Source organism: Xenopus laevis, chromosome 7S, assembly GCF_017654675.1.
Source record: "Xenopus laevis strain J_2021 chromosome 7S, Xenopus_laevis_v10.1, whole genome shotgun sequence".
Taxonomy (NCBI): domain Eukaryota; kingdom Metazoa; phylum Chordata; class Amphibia; order Anura; family Pipidae; genus Xenopus; species Xenopus laevis.
Window position 1 is genome coordinate 80,910,203 of NC_054384.1, and position 17,012 is coordinate 80,927,214.

Genomic DNA, 17,012 nt, shown 5'->3' on the forward strand with positions numbered 1-17,012 from the left:
GTCATGCGATTTCCCTCTCTGCCCCTAATTTGCATATGCAAATTAGGATTCAAATTCAGTTCAGCCGGGCAGAAGGATTCGGCCGAATCCGAATCCTGCTGAAAAAGGCAGAATCCTGGCTGAATCCTGAACCAAATCCTATATTCGGTACATCCCTAATTGGAAGCAAAATCAACCTATTAAGTTTATTTAATTTTTACATGATTTTCTAGTAGACTTAAGGTATAAAGATCTATATTACGGAAAGATAGGTCCTGAGCATTTTGGATAACAGGTCCCATACCTGTAGAGCCGCGATCAGGGGGGCACAGGGGGGACGTCCCGGGCCTGGAGCAGTTGCTGGTTTAAGGGGGGCCCGGCCGTGACACTTTTCTGATTAGCCGGGCCCCCTTTACCCAATTCAATAGGGCCCTTACATTGGTGGTCAGCGGCTAATTGGGCCTAATCCGGTTGTCTGCGGCCCGTGCATACATACGCGGAAGAAAGAAGAAGGTGCTGCATCATGGAACAACTTGCTTGAAGAGAGGACCTGCTGCCGCTGCCGCCGACTGTAGAGAGGACTTGCTGCCGCTGCCGCCGACTGAAGAGAGGACCTGCTGCCACCGCCGACTGAAGAGAGGATCCGCAGTCACTTGAAGAGATGATCTGCCGCCTGAGGAGAAGAAGCCACTGCCACCTGAGGAGGAGAGAACCGAGGAAGAAGAATTTGCTAAGGAGAAACCAGGGCCCCAGTGAACTTTACAGGTAAGTCCCACTGGCCACCAATGTTATCCCCTTGCCCTGGCCACCAATGTAACCCACCTGCCCTGGCCACCAATGTTACTGCCCTGGCCACCAATATAACCCACCTGCCCTGGCCACCAATGTTACTGCCCTGGCCACCAATATAACCCCCCTGCCCTGGCCACCAATGTTACTGCCCTGGCCACCAATATAACCCCCCTGCCCTGGCCACCAATGTTACTGCCCTGGCCACCAATATAACCCCCCTGTCCTGGTCACCAATGTTACTGCCCTGGCCACCAATGTAACCCCCCCTGCCCTGGCCACCAATGTTACTGCCCTGGCCACCAATATAACCCCCCATGCCCTGGCCACCAATGTAACCCCTGCCCTGGCCACCAATTATTTTTTTTGGTGATTTGTAAAGGGCCCTGCCCCTGGCCAGCAGGCAATTTTGTATTTTGTAAAGGGGCCCTGCCCTGGCCACCAATGTCACCCACCCTGCCCTGGACACCAGGCCCGGACTGGCAATCTGTGAGTTCTGGCAAATGCCATAGGGGCTGCTGTAAGGTCCCATAAACCGTCACTATTTAGTGGGCTGGTGGAGGACTATTTGGGCCTCTGTGTACTTGGATGTAAGGGCCTATTTTGATTCCCAGTCCAGACCTGCAGCTGGCCACCAATGTTACCCCTTCCTAAAGGGGCCCTGGCCCAAATTATTTTATTTACCGTTTTAGTGCTTGTCTGTGTGGCCTTTGTACTGATGGATGGGGGGGCGTGGCAAGGGGGCCCCAGAAAATTTTGTTGTTAGGGGCCCCGTGATTTCTGATGACAGCCCTGCCTGTAGACATTTATTTCAGACATATGCACACACTTACACACATAAGGCAGGCCACAAGAAATCAAGTCATACCTTTTATATAGTACCATAGAAGGATTATTAAGGCCTGACAGCAACACAGGATATAAAGGAGAAGGAAAGCTACATAGGCATTTTATTGCTAATAGATAAGCTGCAATAGTATAAGCTAGAATGCTATATTAATTCTGTAGAACGTTTTACCATACATTTTTATAACTTGTGTGAGTGGGGGGTTACCTTTTTTAGCATTGATGTATGTGTGGTCTTTTAACTGTGATGTGGTGTGGGCAGGATCTGGGGTGGGGCTTGTTGTAAGGTCCTGTGATTTCTAATGGCAGCCCTGTTCATATAAATCACTTATATATCACTTTAAATGAGACATTTTGTGTAAAAATTAAGAATGTACCAATGCATTATACTCATTTAGATATAGAAGAATTGTGCTTAAAAAAAGTAGTGTTTCAGGCTGATTTATTGAATATTTCTGCAAAAACCCTAATAATCTCTCCCTTCTCTTCCACTTCATGCTCCCTGAATTCCCAGGATGTGCAGGGGAGCCGGCGGCACTCAGGTCATTGGACTCTAGGACAGGAACCAATCAGCAGCAAGCAGGACCTGATAGGGAACTGAAGTATGTCTTTGCTTGTGTGACTGCAGGGCTGTGATTGGCATTCCCCCTCCTACTGTGCTGCTGGCTAGTGATGGGCGAATTTATTCGCCAGACGCGAATTCGCGGCGAATTTGCGCGTTTCGCCGCCAGCGAATAAATTCGGGAAACGCCCGCAAAAATTTGCAGCAAAAATTCGCCGGAGTCGGAAACGAGACGCCGGCGCCGTTTCGCGAATTTTTCGCCGTTTCGCGTTTTTGTATTAAATCCCCACAAGTGATGGCTTTCAGTGCAGTGCATCTGCAGATATCGAAATTATGCCAAGCAAGAGGCACTGGAAGCAGTTTATTGCTGCCTTTTGGGGATCTATTTATGTAATTTTGACTTTGGTAAAGAAAAATCAGCTTTGTCGACCTTATCAGTGGTAGAAGTCAGTACAGTGCAATGGATAACATTGCAGTGCTGGGGGCCTAGTATTATTTCCAGCCAGGCTACTATCCCAAAAAATCAGTATGTTCTCCTCATGCTAGTTTGGTTTTCCTTGCAGCACTCCAATCTGCTCCCACACTCCAAATACATACAGGCATGTTATCTGGTTCTTTATTAAATTATTTATGCAAGTATTAACCTTTAATTATCTTTTACTTTATGTTCCAGCATTTTTGAGGAAGGAAGAACCATTGTTTCAGCTTGGCTATGCGTGCTTTGCGTAAAGTTTTTGTTACTCTACAAAAGCCGGAAAAGCTAAGAAGCACATCATGAGAGTGGTAATATAGAATTAGTTTCTGTACGGGCACTGACCAATACACCCAGTAGTGCCCAGTTACTACCAAGAACTATTATTTACAAAAAGGCTATGTCTGTGCTGCTAAATTTATCACCGAGGTTAATGTATTTGATTTTGGGACTTGCATGTTGCTAAGTTCTTCTTTATTACAAATATCCATTCATATGACACTATTTACAAGATTTAATGTATACAGCATATATAAAATATGCATTGCATGCTGCAGAAAAACTATCCCAGTACCAGATAGTGAGCATGAGCAGCATTTCTCACTCCATGGTCTAATCAACCAGTGAATGCCTAAATCCATTGCAAACATGCATCATATATATACATAAATAGCAAAATGTATAAATCCCTGGAATCTGTTTGACACCGATCTCAGTTCTGTATGGACCTTGCTTTATGTACAAGGGCAATTGTCATTGTACACTGTACAGAGTTATGGTTTGCTTTCACTGGAAATATTCTAATTATAATAAAGGCAAGTAATTCCTCAGATTAACCACATGGTAGTTAAAGGGCATGTAAAGTCTAAAATAGAATAAGGCTAGAAATGCTGTATTTTGTATACTAAATATAAACATGAACTTACTGCACCACAAGCCTAATCAAACAAATGATTTATGCTTTCAAACTTGGTTACAGAGGGTCACCATCTTGTAACTTTGTTAAACATCTTTTTGAGACTAAGACTGTGCACATGCTCAGTGTGGTCTGGGCTGCTTAGGGATCGTCATAAACAAAGCTGCTTGAGTTCTGCATGGCTGGTAAGTAAGGCGGGGGCTCCCCCTGCTGTTCATAAGTATGATTGTTTCCCTGCTCAGCAGTTAGGGACCATCTGACAATTCCCATCCATAGCAGTAAATGAAGGGAGAATATCACTGCATACAGTCAGGTTTCTTTTAAAAACGGTACACATTTTTTAATTAAAGTATATTGGATATAGGTTTCTTTTTCATTAAAGAAAGTAAAAAATGGGATTTTATTTTTTTGCCTTTACATGCCCTTTAAGGTGTAACACAGACACCTGAATCTGCAGCCATAAGGAATGAACTTTTGGACCTGAATCAAACAAACTATTATTATTATTATTATTATTAATAATAAAAAATCTCTACCTACCACTGTTATTTCGCAGTGTTATGGGAACAGTCACTGCTGGCAAAAAAAAAAAGTACTTCAATTAACAAGAAAGGGATTTTTACTATAAATGTTACCATAGATGGTATTGTCTCATAGAAATGACAGAAATCTTTGTCAGACAGCAGAGCTCTAGCATTTTAAAGGTAATAAAGCCCATTCCAGGTTAACGGTTTAAGGGTGCTTATTTCAGGGATGTGATTTGTCTGTGTGAGAGTGGGCACATTGGGGCAGCAAAGTCAGTGTGTGTTTGTGTATCTATTAGGGACATTAGATTGTAAGCTCTGCTAGGCAGAGACTAATGTACTCTACAGTAGCCACATTAGATGGCAGACATTGCCCTTTGCCTCCTCCTCCTTTTGAGGGTAATGAGAATTGCAGCAACATGCTAATAGATCACAGCCACATTTGAAGGATGCTGTGCTTTCTAAAAAATGCTGAAAAAGAATACACCCCTTGTGCCATGGGCCTGAGACCAGTGGGTGACTGGCATGCAATAAAGTATTCATGAAACTGAATTACCTGCACTGTTATGGATGTCACTTTGCAAGTCAATTAAAAAAATTTAAACCCAAAACATGGGTTTGGTTTTGATAAAAAGGAAACAGACCTACCATGTTAGATTATTGTTATGCTGGTTTGTATTTATAGTGCAGAGTATACACAAAACATGTCTATGGGGAAGATTTGCTAAAGGGCGAAGTGACTAACGATGTGAAAATTCGCCAGCGTTACATCCTTCGTGAACTTCGCCGGTTTACGAAGGAGATAGACGCAAGCGTTGCTTCGCACACTAACGCCAGGCAAATTTTCACTCTGGCGAATGGACGTAACTCCGCAGATTCACTAAGATGCGGATTTTACTGAACGTTACCTCTTTAGCCAGACTTGCCTTCGCCAGCTCAGACCAGGCGCAGTGCAATGGAGTAGATAGGACTTCCTCTATTTTTAGTGGAAATATTTTCTAAGTCACAAAAAATGTCTTTTCCTTTTTTCAGAGTGATAGCCTGCAAAGGTCTAGAAATCTTTTTGTGGGTAACCGGGTTTCCTCCTCCATTTTCTAACATATGGAACATTAACTGTACACTGGGCTCATGTGTAGGGCATTGTAACAACTCTATTTTATTTATTAAGGTTCCCTGGACTTGTGTAGTGTAATGTATTTGCTGCAACAATACAAAAAGAGGTAGCGGGAGAGCACTTGTTTCTTTAGTTAAAAGATCATTTCTTTATTTGCAGACATTTACTGCACAACATGTTTCGGCTTCACAGGCCTTCATCAGGTGCAGGCCTGTGAAGCCGAAACATGTTGTGCAGTAAATGTCTGCAAATAAAGAAATTATCTTTTAACTAAAGAAACAAGTGCTCTTTGGCTACCTCTTTTTGTATTAGTAACCTTTGGCACTCCAGCACGGGGATTGCAGCGCGTAGAGAAGCACACTCACACGGATGGATACATAAAGGACTCTTTTATAGTTGGATATTTGATGCAACATATACGTCCATTGAACTTTATCATTTCCCGCCATATGCAAATTAGGCAACACTAGCCGAAGTAACGCTAGCGAAAATTCGCCAGCTTTCGACGCAACTTTGCACTTTAGCGAATTGGCGTTGTCCTATTGAAATTAAGCCTGGCAAAGTGTCGCGATGGCTGCAAAGCCGTCTCTGGTGAATTTTCACCTGTTAGGGAATTTGCCCCTATAAGGCTCCAACGGCAAAGCCGCAGCTAAAGGCAAATTCATATCCTGGATGCATGAGGATGTTTCAGTCCTTAGCATTGTGCATTTTTGCTGTAATGTCATGTACAAACATTCTTTACTGCTGCTGCTGAAATACGAGAAGTACCAGTAGCAGGGGAGCCTAGTTTCCAGTGTGGGGACTGTATTATGCTCCACAAATCCTCATTCTGAATCCAACTGTGCAACAATTTCATTCCCCCTGCCCATGTGGGGTTTTGTCCGTCAATGTATAACACTGTCATTTTGCCCCAAGCAAGAATAAGCTGAAGGAGAAAGGAGATCTGTCTGCTGATTCTAACATGTCCAACACAGAGGAGAAGTTCTCTCTCAAGGAGGTCTTGGTGAGCTTCAAGTCCAGCTTAATAGATGATGACCAAGATGTTATTGTGGAGCATTACCTAAATGGTTGGAAAGGATTAGTGAGGTGAGTTTAATCTAGATGTTTTCCACCCATTATAGGAGGTGTGCAGCTCAAGCAATCATAAAAGAAACTCCACGATGCTGAACATTTTTTTTATTCAAAGGAGAAGTAAAGCTTTACTAAAGGAGTAGGCTAGAAATGTTGTAAATTATGTTTTGAACTTCTATACCAGCCCAAGGCAACCACAGCCCTTTAGCATGGATAATCTGTGCCTCAAAAGATGCCGCAGTAGCTCCCCATCTTATTTTCTGCTGATTCACTGCACATACTCTGTGCTGCTTTCACTAACTGAGCTTAGGGACAGACTCACAATATACAGTACACATAGAATAGAAATGTCACAATATAAGGCTGATTAGTAATTAATACAGGTAATTATTACATGGCAGCTCAGAAACCAGCGCAATTAGCATCGGAATTTAATAATCAGCCCTGTAGCATCAGTTTATATTACAGACTAACCTCATTTTCTGCTGGATAATTAGTGACGACCCCTAAGCTTAGCTTCTCAACAGCTGCTCAGAGCCCACTGAGCATGTGAGTGTCACACACACTTTCCAAGATGGTGACCCCCTGTGACAAGTTTGAAGTCCTGGATCATTGCTGCTATTGAGAATCTGAAATTATAGGCTGGTGCAATAAATGTAGTATATAAAATATGGCATTTTTATCCATATTCATTTTTAGAGTTTAGTTCTCCTTTAAGAAAGCCCACTTGGGGAAACGTACCTCAACTATCAAGGTTCCCCCCCAACCCCTTAAAGGGGTTGTTCACCTTAAAAACCCTATTCTCAGTTCAAATGTTTTCAGATAGTTCACCAGAAATATAGACTTTTTTAATTTTTGCAGTTAATTTTCCATCTTTTACAGTTTTTTCAAAATCCAAGTTTCAAGTTTAATGTCTCTGGTGTTTCAGTCTGGCAGCTCAGTAATTCTAACTGAATTTACAATTTTGCAACATTTAGTTGATACATTTTTCAGCAGCATCTCTGGAGTATTAGCAACTATTCTATCAATTCTAACAACTGCCTGTAATGAAACTCATGGATTCAGCTCAGCAGGAATAAAGATAAGAAATGTATCAACTAAATGTATCAATGTATAAATGGAAAGTAATTGGAAAAAGTCTTTATTTCTGGTGGACTATCTGAAACCAAGTGAAGTGAAAAAAGTGTTGGAAGGTGAACAACCCCTTACACTGGGTTTCCTTCATTATTGCCTGAGCTAAAAGCTCAAACTGTCATAAATCAGCCTCTAAATGTGATGCAATAAATTCAGTACTGTGCTTTCTCATTCATTTAGACAAAGTGTATATCCATGTATAAATAATGTTACTCTGATACAAAACTGCATTTGTCTTGCTTGAGGGTGGTTGGCCTTTCCTCCCCTGTATGTAGCTATAGATTTGGACTTTTAAAACAATATCACAGTGTTAATTTCAGGTGCCTTGGCATCTCCTGCAACAATAGTCTTGAAGCCAAAGCACAGGTGGTACATTTGTCACATTTTCCCACAGCAGAATAATCTTTTATTTACCTGCACATTCTGGTGCCTATTGTTAAACTGTTGCTCCCTGTATCATTCTGGTGCTTTTGGTTGTTGACAGTGATGAATTGACAGTTGTAAATCATAATGGATTCAGGGGCTTACTTTAGACGCCAGTGCCATAGAAAAATAACACTTTCATTATTTTGCAGATTTCTGAATTCCCTAGGAACCATCTTCTCCTTTGTCTCTAAGGTTGCTGTAAATAAAATGATGTGCCCATATGCTTGTGAGTACAATATCAATACAAATTCATGCAATCACTATGCACCTAACATACAGTAAAACCACACAGCAAATTGAATAGGGGCCTCTGTGCACAAGATGGCAGAAAATGCAGAATCAAATGACAACATCTCTCTGTAAGTAATGGGAATTTCCACATGGCTTAGCACATTTTCTTAGCTAGCGTTGATGCGACGCGACACGACTGTCGGATGCAGATGCTGCACGCTGCGTCTGCATACGACAGTCGTGTTGCATCAACAATGCAACACAATCTGTAAGCATTACTTACCTTATTTCCGTCACATCTAAAGTGACGCCTTTGTTTTTGCGCAGTACGTCGGATCGCGACGGAATCGTCCATGGAGTCCTGCCCTTAATCTCAGTTTCAGGCAGCATTGGGCAGAGCTGGGAGTGTGATTGGGGTGTAACAGGGTGTTGCAAAGATGCGCCCAATATATATATATATGTGTGTGTGTGTTCTGGCCATTCAATAAACTGGTGTCATACTTTGCCTGTATTCCTATTTCAGTGTTTGCTGCCTTTTTCTAAAGAACAGAAGCCCTTTCATGGTTAATCAGTCATTGTTTTCATGTGAAGAACAGGAAACAATTACCATTATTATAATGAATAACTGTAGGGAAAAGAGTGCTGTGCTGCCGCCAAACCACAATGCAAGTACCCTTAAGGGCAAGTATATGATTTCTTCTTTCAATTTGAAAAGCTTGCACTGCTTTAACCCTTTGAGTACTATTTATTGCCACATAAAATCCAGTTAAGCGTACAGAACATCTGTGAGAATCTATGATGCTAGCATGGTCTTTGTGATCCATGGCACTTAAAGGAGAACTGAACCCCCCTAGGTACAAAAGCCCACTTCCCTCCATCGGCACAGCCTCATCTCTCCCTTACCACACAGTCTATTATGTAAAAAAATGTCCCTGTTCCCAAGCACCATCTTCTGTCCATTCGGATACTCTTTGTGTCTCTTCGGTGACATGGACCCTACAGGCACATGTGAGGCAGGTTCCTGACTAGCTCCAATTGCGCTTGCAGGGTGCCTGTCTGTGCTGAGACACTTAGGGCACTTTTAGTGGAAATTATAAACTCAAAAGTTTTTTGGCATTCGGAATTTAATTTTAAAAAAAACCCTCCCCCCCGAGGATGGAAAAAGTCCAAATCGGTAAATCCGGAATCTCAGACCTACCGAGGTTGTATATAAGTCAATGGGAGAGGTCCCTATCCTATTTGGAAGTTTCTGTGGTCTGCACTGGAATAAGCCAGAAAATCCAACTATTTCGACTTTTCAGGAAAAAGCCAAAAAATATTGTTTCGGGGGAAAAAGCTTGGGAAAATTGTACGATTTGGATTTTCGTTCTATTTTTGTTGTTTGTCCCCAATCCGATTAAATCGTGCTTTTTTAGTAATAAATAAAGTCCAATCGTGGATTCTCGTTCGGTTGGACTTTTTTTTTGTGTGAAATAATAAGAAAAATTCAAAGTTTGATAAGATCATAAAAGTATAGTCATGGAAAGAAGATGATGTCTGGGAACTCCTGCTGTGCTGCTCTGCATTTTTAGCTCAGGTTTTCAAATGGGGCACTTTTTTACAAAATAGATGTGGAAGAGATGTGCGGGGCTGAAGAAGGGTAGTTAAGGGGGGGTTCTTGTACCTAAGGGGTTTTAGTTCTCTTTTAAGGGGTTTAAAGTGTGTGTGTCTTGGTGGACTGAAGTCTGGTACTTTTGCTTTGAAAAATAAACTCATAATCGATAAACTTAACATTTTCAAATACTTTTATTTTGTGAATTTTCCCTTTAGGAGGCCTCAGTATCACATTGACCACCCAATACAAGTACTGCTGTCAGAGATACAACACTTATTCAGTTTAAATGATACTGTAACTCATTCCTTCTGCTTTTCAAAGTCCACAGATGCTGCTCCCCGGTTACCTTATAACTACTTTGTGGCAACCTTAAGGGCAGAGACACATGTGGAGATTCGGGGAGATTAGTCGCCCATCGTCAAATCGCCTCTTATTCGGGTGACTAATCTCCCCGCAATGCCTCCCCCAGCGGCTAGAATCTAAATCGCCAGTAGGATGGCACTCGGAGAGCTTCGTTTTCCGAAGTTGCCTCACGAGGAAACTTTGGACGACTTCGGAAAACAAGGCAATCCGAGTTCCATCCCTCCGGCGATTTAGATTCTAGCCGCCGGGGGAGGCAGTTCAGGGAGATTAGTCACCCGAATAAGAATCTCCCTGATTGTCTCTGCCCTTAAACAGTACTGTATAAACTTCTTGTTGCAGTAAGGATTGTTGCTGCGAGCATATGAAGGGGAACTAGAAACAATGGCCTCTGTGTGTGTTATTTACAGAAATATATACAAATCAAAATACATTAAATTAAAATGCAATACTTATACACAGATTATCTGTGCAAATAATTTATCAGTTGGTAGGATGAGTAGGAAACAATCAGTGGTCTTTGAACAGATGTGAAGGGCTGGCCAAGCTCTTAAGTGCTTAACCCATTAACGGGGGGGGGGGGCATCCATAGAGAATGTGAAGGAGCAGTTAATCATCACTATACAGTCTAAAAAGTTTTAAAGGTTCAGATTTAAAACATGAATTGGCCTTGACAAAAATAATGGAAGGGTTGAGGGAGAAGAGATCTATATGCCTGTGCTTTTTGTGTGGAACATAGATCTCAAATAATTACATTATTTTCTCTTTTGTACAAAACCCATATACGTTTCATGTTAGCAGTAGATCTGGCCTTTTGTATTCTATTCTGAGACTTAATACTAGTGGTTTTCTTGTTTCTAATACTGGACATCTGCTCCTAACAAACACTGCATTCTCAATGACGTAGCCTTTGGGCATGGCAGTAGTGATCCTTGCTGTATTAGGATATTCCAGTAATAATTTTATGAGAGTCCAGTGAGTGGCTCAGAAGGCACTTTGGCTGTCACATGATGTCCACAAAGAATTCACAAGGGTTTCCCATGGCCTTCTGGAAGGACTGCCTGCTTCCGGTCAGTTCTGGGGGGACATTGCCAAGCTCTCGAACTGGAGGCCCACCTGGTGGTCCACTGGTACCGTACACCTTGTTCCCGATCTTTGGCAGGGTGAACAGAGGGGGAAGACCAGGGGGACCGTGGGAGTGGTGGCTGCTACGGTGACTCCGTTGACTCCATGACACCGAGCTGTGACTGTGGTGGCTGTGCTGACTCAGGGGCCTCTCATTTTTGCTGCCTCCGCTGCGAGGTGCATGGTCGGACCCACTGCCACTGCCTGTGGACCTGCGTTCCTTTTCTCGTCCAGATGATCTTTTCCCTTCTCGATTGCTGCGGCTGGAGCCACTGCTTTTACTGCCTGTAGTGAGAAGAATTGAATACATTGAGCTTCTCTGTGTATCGATTGCTTGGAGTCACAAAAAAAAAAACTGAGTGACTTTAAGAAAATATCAGTGGAGTATTCTTAGATGGCTGCTATTAATCTATGTTAAGGAACAGACATTGGGACAATAAATGTATCACTTTCAAAAACATGACTGACCCACCTATTGGGATGGCCTTCCCTATAACATATGGACCCAAACATAAAAACCTATTTGGTAAATTCTTCTAATTGTTAGTACTTAGAATACATGTTACTCCTATAGTTCTCTAGGATGAGGCGCTACTGAAATATTAGGGGAGGGGATAGAAGAGGATCCAAAGTGGTGTGGATAGAGCGCATCAACCGTGCACCACACCGGCCCGGGGTTCTTCTAGCGACCACCATGGAGAGATCCTCTTCTGGCTTCTTCGGGTCTTCTCGCAGTTGCACATGTGCAGTAGAGCGGAAAGCCGGACTTTAACGAAAAAGTTGGCTATTTCGCTCTACTGCGCATGCGTTTTCCCCCCGAGAAATTTAAAAACTGTCGAAGCAGGAAGAGGATCTCTCTGTGGTGCTCGCTAGAAAAACCCCAGGCTGGTGCAGTTTTCTGCTGCTCGGAGCACCGGACCAGGGTGTCAGGTTAGTAAAAATAGTAATTTGGGGGTGCCTAACATTTGGCACCCCAATTGTAAAATTCTATTCCTTCTCCGTTAAGCATGCCTTGTTTAACATGGAGCGTAAATCATCAGAATAAGGTTTTGGATCTAACATGGAGAGAGCTTGGCTGTGCCCTATAAACAGTACTGCACAGAGTTAAATTTTTTGCAAACAGCATCACCAAGACAAAAGTCTACTGCAAACCTCAAGTAGTCTGTGTAAAAATATACAGACTTAATGTCAAAAGAAGCCAGATAGTGAGTGAGTATTTACAGAAGGAAGTAATGAGTAGCACTTGATGAACAAGCATATACAGCATGAAGTTGGGACAGCCATGCATTATGAACTACAGCAATAATGAACATGATTGTGGGGTACACGTTGCATAAGCTCAACATATCAGCTGATGCCTTCATGGGTAAAAGGAGTTCTGGAAGGCTGCAGTTCCAATTCTAATCTATGTGACTTTGTATTTTTAGGGCAGAGACACACGATCAGATTTGGGGAGATTTAGTCGCTCGGAGATAAATCTCCTCTTCTTCGGGGCAACTTCCCTGAATTGCCTCCCGCCGGCTAGAATCTAAATCGCAGGGGGGATGGCACTCAGATCGCTTCATTTTCCGAAGTCACCCGAAGTTTCCTCATGAGGCAATGTCGGAAACCGAAGCACACCGATTAGCCGTCCCGAAGAAGAGGAGATTTGTCGCTAGGCGACTAATCTCCACGAATTTGAGCGTGTGTCTCTGCCCTTACAGTTTAGTGATATGCTGATCCAACCTCACCCATAACCAAGGTTAAATAAACAATTGGGAATCAACAAGGATTATAGAACTAGTCGGTCTCCATTTACTGTTGATTACAAGAGTGTTTGAATTCTGGCCCCTGCCTTTGTGGGGGGGGGGTAGTACCACGAGTGATGTGAAAAGAAACCTGTTGTATTTAGTAGAGGTAATGGTCCCCATTGACTTTTTAATACAGGAATATTTGAATTTCTCTTTGGTCCCTGCCTTTGTGTGTGGGGGTACAACCCACAGTGATGCGAAAAGAAACCTGTTGTATTTAGCGGATGAGATATGGCCTTGGTGTGTGGAAGGGAAATAAACAGAGGTTGGAATGGACATGCCATGACTCTGGTGTTAAGGTCAGAGGTTAAAGCTTACCGGTGACCTAGTTTCCTCCATTCCTTCCATGCATCCTTCAGTCTAATGCTTGCTCAGCACAAAATAAGGGAATAAAACAGGGGGGGATTGTTAAACACACACAGCTGTGCATCACCTCTCTGAAAAATGAATGCTCAACATGCGTCTTTAGACAAGAACCTAAAACAATATTCCTTCTATTTCCATACTTTAAAAATACCCTGAGGCTTGTGGCATATATTATCCACCTCCTAGTCAGTCCTGCTGACAAGTCGGCTATTAGCTGTATTCTAAATACTGATGATAAGCAGTTTCAATTAATACTAATCACAGACTGCCGAGTTTAGTTGTTTCTCTGCCAGCTGAAAAACGCCAGCAGAGAAAATGTCCGAATTGACAAGAGACTTTCTTCACCAGGTTATACTTGCCAAATTGATAAGCTGAAGCTACAGCCTCCTTAATCTTATGTCTGTGACATCATATCCTGTATGCTGAAAAGTCATTAAAAAAAAGACAAAATGCTGCGGTTTTTTCATATTTTAATGTGGGATTATGTTTAAAAGTTGTAACTGGTTTTTTTTTAAAAAAAATTCCAACCCTCTGAAGGTCATGCCACATTTGTTTTAGGGTGGGCTCATGTCTAGGACAATAGAAGATCTCTTTTGTCTTTATTTTGCTTCCTTGGACTTTTATAATAATAAGTGGCCACTTCAAGCAATTTCACCAACATCTCTAATAAAACATATATATGACCTATATGTACAGGCCCTATTCAAATTGACCTAAGCGTTTCGCTAGGAAGAAAGTACCGCTATTGAAAGTTTGCTTATAAATGCTCATGCTGCTTTTCTGTTTTAAAAAAAAAATGCTCCTGCTGAAAAATTTTCGCTGGCGAAACTTCACCAACGTTCTTCTTCCAAATCTTCGCATTTTGATAAATAAGCATATGTGCTGCAAATTAACATCTCCCAAAGTTGCACAAAGTAGTCCCTAGGGCAAGGGTGCCCAAAAGATAGATCTGGATCTAACAGTAGACCTTTAGCTGGTGATCAGTAGATCTCAAGACACTGTCAACAAACAGCTTGTTTATATCACCCTCCAGTTTCATGCTTTTCATTCAGATATTTATTACATTAAGGTTACATAAGAAATATGCAAAAAGATAATAAAGAGGTGGCACATACCAGACCACACTCCTTAGATTGATGTAGTTAAATGGCATGTAAAGTCTAAAATAGAATAATGCTAGAAATGCTGTAGTTTGTATACTAAATATAAACATGAACTTACTGCACCACAAGCCTAATCAAACAAATAATTTATGCTTTTAAAGTTGGCTACAGGGGGCTGTCATGTTGTAACTTTGTTAAACATCTTTGCAAGACTAAGACTATGCACATGCTCAGTGTGGTCTGGGCTGCTTAGGGATCATCATAAACAAAGCTGCTTGAGTTCTGCATGGCTGGGAAGTAAGGCGGGGGCTCCCCCTGCTGTTCATAAGTATGATTGTTTCCCTGCTCAGCAGTTAGGGACCAACTGACAATTCCTATCCACAGCAGTAAATGAGGGGAGAATTTAACTGCATACAGTCAGGTTTCTTATAAAAACGGTACACATTTTTTAATTAAAGTATATTGGAGATAGGTTTCTTTTTCATTAAAGAAAGTAAAAATGGGATTTAATTTTTTTTGCCTTTACATGCCCTTTAAAAAGTATTTATTTTGGCAAAAAACATAACAGCAAAGCCTTACGCGTTTCGTGCCTTAGGGGCACTTAGTCATAGGCTGACATGTAGTCATATTTAAATGAAAAGTGACCAATAAAAAAACATGTGCCTGACATGACATGAGTAACTACATCAATCTAAGGAGTGCGGTCTGGTATGTGCCAGCTCTTTATTATCTATTTGCATATCATTTGCCTCCCCAAGCTGAAGGTCTGGGGCTTAAGCACCTGGACCCCCCTATCTTTTGGGTGAGTTAACCCCCATCTTTACTATCCTCAACACTGAATGCTTTTTATGTCATTTTACATAAGAAATAGTTGTTTATTAAATATAGATTTCCCTTAAATCTATATAATATGTATGTAATATTTTCCATGGAACAGAATGCTAACAATGCTTTTATGGATGTAGATCATAATGGTACAACATCACTAAAAGTAGACCTCACATTAGTAAAGTATGAACACTCCTTCCATAGGGTGTATTTACTGAGGCTACTCTATGTTTTGGCACAACTGTTCTATAAGGTCTGTGTATGCTGTAGATATTTTATATTATTTATTGCCCTCCTGGTTTATCACTTTGGGGCACATTTATCAAGTGTCGAATTTCGAGTTCATGGGAGCTATTAAAAACCTCCATGAACTCGAAATTCGACTGACTGAAATTTATTAAAAAATGTTCAAACTCGGGTGAATAGGATCGACCCGCAAACTCGAATTGAATTTGATTTGAGTTTTTTCTCCTTTTTGGAAGGCAGCAAACAACTCCAAATTGATTGCAGAACGTCCCCCATAGGCTAAAACAGAAATTTGGCCGGTTTAAGGTGGTGAATAGTCTAATTCAAGTTCTTAAAGGGCCAATGTATGATAAATTTATAAAAATCTAATTCGAATTTTCATAAAATAACTCCCAAGTCAAATTTGACAGTTTTTTCCATAAAAAAAACTCAAAAATCGAATTCGAAATTCGCTTTCACTTTGACCCTTGATAAATCTGCCCCTTTGTGATGCTTTCTGCTGTTGCACTTAGCAGGCACAATTTAAACAAATGCAGTTTTTATTTCAAGGAATTAGAAAAGACCAAAATCAGTTGATTTGCCCATGCAAATGTCAAAACATGAAAAATGATTCAGAACAGTTAATCTATGGATGCTCAGTGAAATGGAGCTGATGACAAGCCATGCATGTACCTCTGAAACACACAAGAGCATGGAGCAGGGGCAATTAAGGGAGAAGAACCCCAGAACATACAGTAGTAACTTACCTTCGCTATGCTGGCTCCCAGCACTGCCACTGCCATAGCTAAAGCCTGGTTCCTGGTAGGTTGGTGGAAAGCAGGGTGGGGCAAGAGGATACTGATAAGAGTAACCCTGTCCTAAAGGCCACGGGGCAGCTGAATTTGGGAGTGGGGCCAGCGTGTCCTGATCAAATGTACCACTTGACCCGTCATTAAGATTCAGTGCTGCCACATCTAAAAGCAAAAATAATTATTATTAGTATTATTAAGTTATATTTGCAGATGCACAGGGAGAGCACAACATTAACATCTAATTAATTTAAAACAATAATATGCGGCACTAGATGAGCCATGATGTCCATGAAAAGCTTACAAATACAGAGTAAGTTTATGACTGCTATATTACAATCTACAGTTATAAATTCGATTTTTATTCTGCTATTCCAGTGCTGAAAGGATATAATCACAGGAGTTCGTTTTACTTTGAGATACAATATTTACTGTGTTGATAACAAGGGTTAAGCATCCCAGCATTAATGTTACACTATGGGGGGCACGTGCAAGGCCTCTCTGTCAGTCAAATACACAACCTAAATCAATAAGTGATTAGTGCAGGACTGTATATGGGGCCGACTAATTGGAATTGACTATTTACAGGCAGAACCATGGCAAAATATACATCTGGTTAGTATTTTAAACCTCTTTATTTCACAAATAATAACATTCATAGAGGGGAAAAAAAGCAGTTTTTGGGTACATCAGGACAAAATGTAACTTCCGGGAAAACATTACTTAAAATCAAGGAAATGCACCCATT

General features: G+C 41.4%; 1 protein-coding gene across 6 annotated transcripts in view; it reads right to left on the reverse strand.

Annotated features, from left to right (window-relative positions):
- Positions 1–10,537: 10,537 nt before the first annotated feature.
- The window catches only part of LOC108697641 (segment polarity protein dishevelled homolog DVL-1), a 72,921-nt gene continuing 66,446 nt past the window's right edge, over positions 10,538–17,012 (reverse strand). For 5 of the 6 annotated variants that reach the window (XM_041571437.1, XM_041571436.1, XM_018227885.2 and 2 more), the window contains 2 exons: positions 16,223–16,429; positions 10,538–11,428 (listed from right to left, as the gene is read on the reverse strand). In XM_041571437.1, the coding sequence (XP_041427371.1) occupies positions 11,022–11,428; positions 16,223–16,429 (614 nt within the window). In that variant the 3' untranslated portion in view covers positions 10,538–11,021. Of the gene's footprint in view, positions 11,429–13,251; positions 13,300–16,222; positions 16,430–17,012 lie in introns of all 6 variants that reach the window. The other variant, XM_041571439.1, reaches the window with a different exon arrangement.